Source organism: Sinocyclocheilus rhinocerous, unplaced genomic scaffold (assembly GCF_001515625.1).
Source record: "Sinocyclocheilus rhinocerous isolate Xijiao unplaced genomic scaffold, SAMN03320098_v1.1 scaffold7503, whole genome shotgun sequence".
Classification (NCBI taxonomy): domain Eukaryota; kingdom Metazoa; phylum Chordata; class Actinopteri; order Cypriniformes; family Cyprinidae; genus Sinocyclocheilus; species Sinocyclocheilus rhinocerous.
In genome coordinates this window covers 14,545-16,819 of record NW_015656090.1, presented here as the reverse complement: position 1 = coordinate 16,819, position 2,275 = coordinate 14,545, and the positions used below count along the sequence as shown (strand labels likewise).

The 2,275-nt window shown below is 37.4% G+C and overlaps 1 protein-coding gene across 1 annotated transcript; it reads right to left on the bottom strand.

Annotated features, from left to right (window-relative positions):
* Positions 1–218: 218 nt before the first annotated feature.
* LOC107719323 (up-regulator of cell proliferation-like) lies at positions 219–1,831 on the bottom strand. Its single transcript, XM_016526720.1, has one exon. It carries the CDS (start codon positions 1,815–1,817, stop codon positions 219–221), a length of 1,599 nt encoding a protein of 532 aa, XP_016382206.1. The 5' UTR covers positions 1,818–1,831.
* Positions 1,832–2,275: the final 444 nt, after the last annotated feature.

The following is a 2,275-nucleotide window of genomic DNA, read 5'->3' as shown; positions in this document are numbered from 1 at the left end:
TACAGACATGCCCATATACTTGTAGGTCCTCTCAAAATACAGTCACATTACACACCACAAACCAAATTGAAACTCACAATCACAAACATAGCTCAGAAAAAACACCAAACAGTTAGAGTATATGACTGAAAATGAAAAAGTAAGATTTACAGCATCACAATTTTGAACAAAATCTTAACTGATAAAATAAAATGTCAAAACCAAAATTCAACATAACATTATTCAGGCCATTTACGTGATATCAAGAGAACAAAAGTATTCATGAATATATAGTGCTCCACTCCTAAAGAACTGTTTGAAATCTTTTTATCAAGCTCAGCAATTTCTGTCTCGTTCCCACAAATATCTTGACATTTCTGTTTGTAGAGTTCTCTGAGTTGAGGCAGTACTTCATGAGATTTATTCTCTAGAGCGATTCTTAACCATTTTAAGAAGTAGGCTCTTTCTGGTGTTGATATTGCACTGATAAAGCAGCTCATGGTAGCAGACATGTCTTTGGTGCATTGTTCTTCTCTGAGTTTATTTTTCTGCATCAAAAGGTAATTTTTGTAGTTCTCAACACTCATATCCCCTACTTTCTTCAACTGACATTCTTCCTTCTCTAACTTGGCCAATTTCATCAATATTTCTCCTTGCAAGGGTAGGTCCTCCTTCTTGAACTGCACTATATAATTAATTTTGGATGTGATTTCATCTGCACTTGCTTTGGCACGCTGACATTCTTCAGCATCCTCATCCACCAAGATTCCCAGTTTTCGTGCAATCTCAGCTAAACGAACAACTGACATTTTGTGATTGTTGTTCTTAATTGCATCTTGCAACTTGCTTTGAATTTTGTCAACGAAGTCTGCATCATTCTGCTTGGCTTTAAAAATGAAATTACTTTTCTTCAGATTGAGCTTGTTGACTGTAGCTTTTATGCTGTTGTTGTTGGAGTCCCCTACAAAGAATAGCTGAGGTGTAGATTTCTGACTGGGGACTGAAATTAACTGTGAATCTAAAAGTTGGGGTTCAAAGAACACAAACACAGCAGTTGAAGCCTCACAAAGAAAGTCATACGGTGTTCTAAAGTTCTGAATGTCACCTCTCAAGTTGGCAATCGCTACAGGTTCAGGAAAGACATCAATGTTCGTGTTTCCACAAGGAAGATACCAGGCCATCTCAACCAAGCCATCTGATATTTTCTTACTGATGTTTCCACAATCCATGTTGAAGTGCACAAAGGTATCAGTGTACTGCTCTGGATTGCTGAGTAACTTATTTAGAATTTCTGATTTGGAAATGTTGCATCTACCAAGTCTCACAAAAGACACTAAAGGTAATTCTGAAAGAGCAATCCTTTCTTCCACAAATGCACTTGGATCTGATAGGGTGTGTGGTATGTATTTTTTCACAATATCTCTCATTGCCCAAAGCATAAGAGTGATCTGACTGTTATCAGTGTTTGGAAGCAGGAGAGGAACAGCAAACTGACACATGGACATTTTTATGATCATTTCCTGCTGAAGAAAACTGTCAGAACAAAGAAACACAGCAGTCAAAATATCTAAATGATTTACTGACTGAGGACAGTCTGATTCAGCCTCCTGATCATCATCCCACTCTGAATCTTCTCCCCTATCTGATGAGGAACACTTAACGCTCCTCGCTGTCCTTTGTAGCATCATCAGTCTCTTCAAGAACAGCCATGGCAGATCTGAAAGGGACTGAACAGACACATCTGTGATACTGGTCTTGTCAATCTGCAGCACTGTGTGTAGAGTGAGCTTCTTATCATAGTACTCTGCCAAACCCAAGTTTTCCAGTAGTTTCTTCATGATGTTCCCTGTAAACGAGACCAAAATGGGTTACTTTTGCTGTCTCTTGCCCAGTCAGCACTGCACTCATTCATTAATTAAGTGCAATTAATTATGAATATTCATGTTTTTCGCACGTCCTCAAATCAGCAGACTACAGTCAACTCACCACATCAACCTATCTGAGTGAATGGAACTCAGAAAAAGAAAACCAGCAAGATTGTATCGCAGTGTGCTGACCAGATGCATCACTGTCTGGTAGGGATGTAACAATTCACTCAACTCACAATGTGATACAATTAACGATACGGATCTCACAATACGATTTTCTCACAATCTTTTTTCAACAAAATGAGATTTAAGATAAATTATAAATGAAAATATGTCCTTTATTATTTCTTGGACAAAATGCTACACATTTTTCTTTGTGAAATTGAAATATGTCAAATAACAAAACTAAATTGCAAATTTAAAACCAA

Excerpts from the sequence above, each read along its gene's own strand:
- LOC107719323 (XM_016526720.1), bottom strand. The coding sequence starts at position 1,817 with ATGAAGAAACTACTGGAAAACTTGGGTTTGGCAGAGTACTATGATAAG.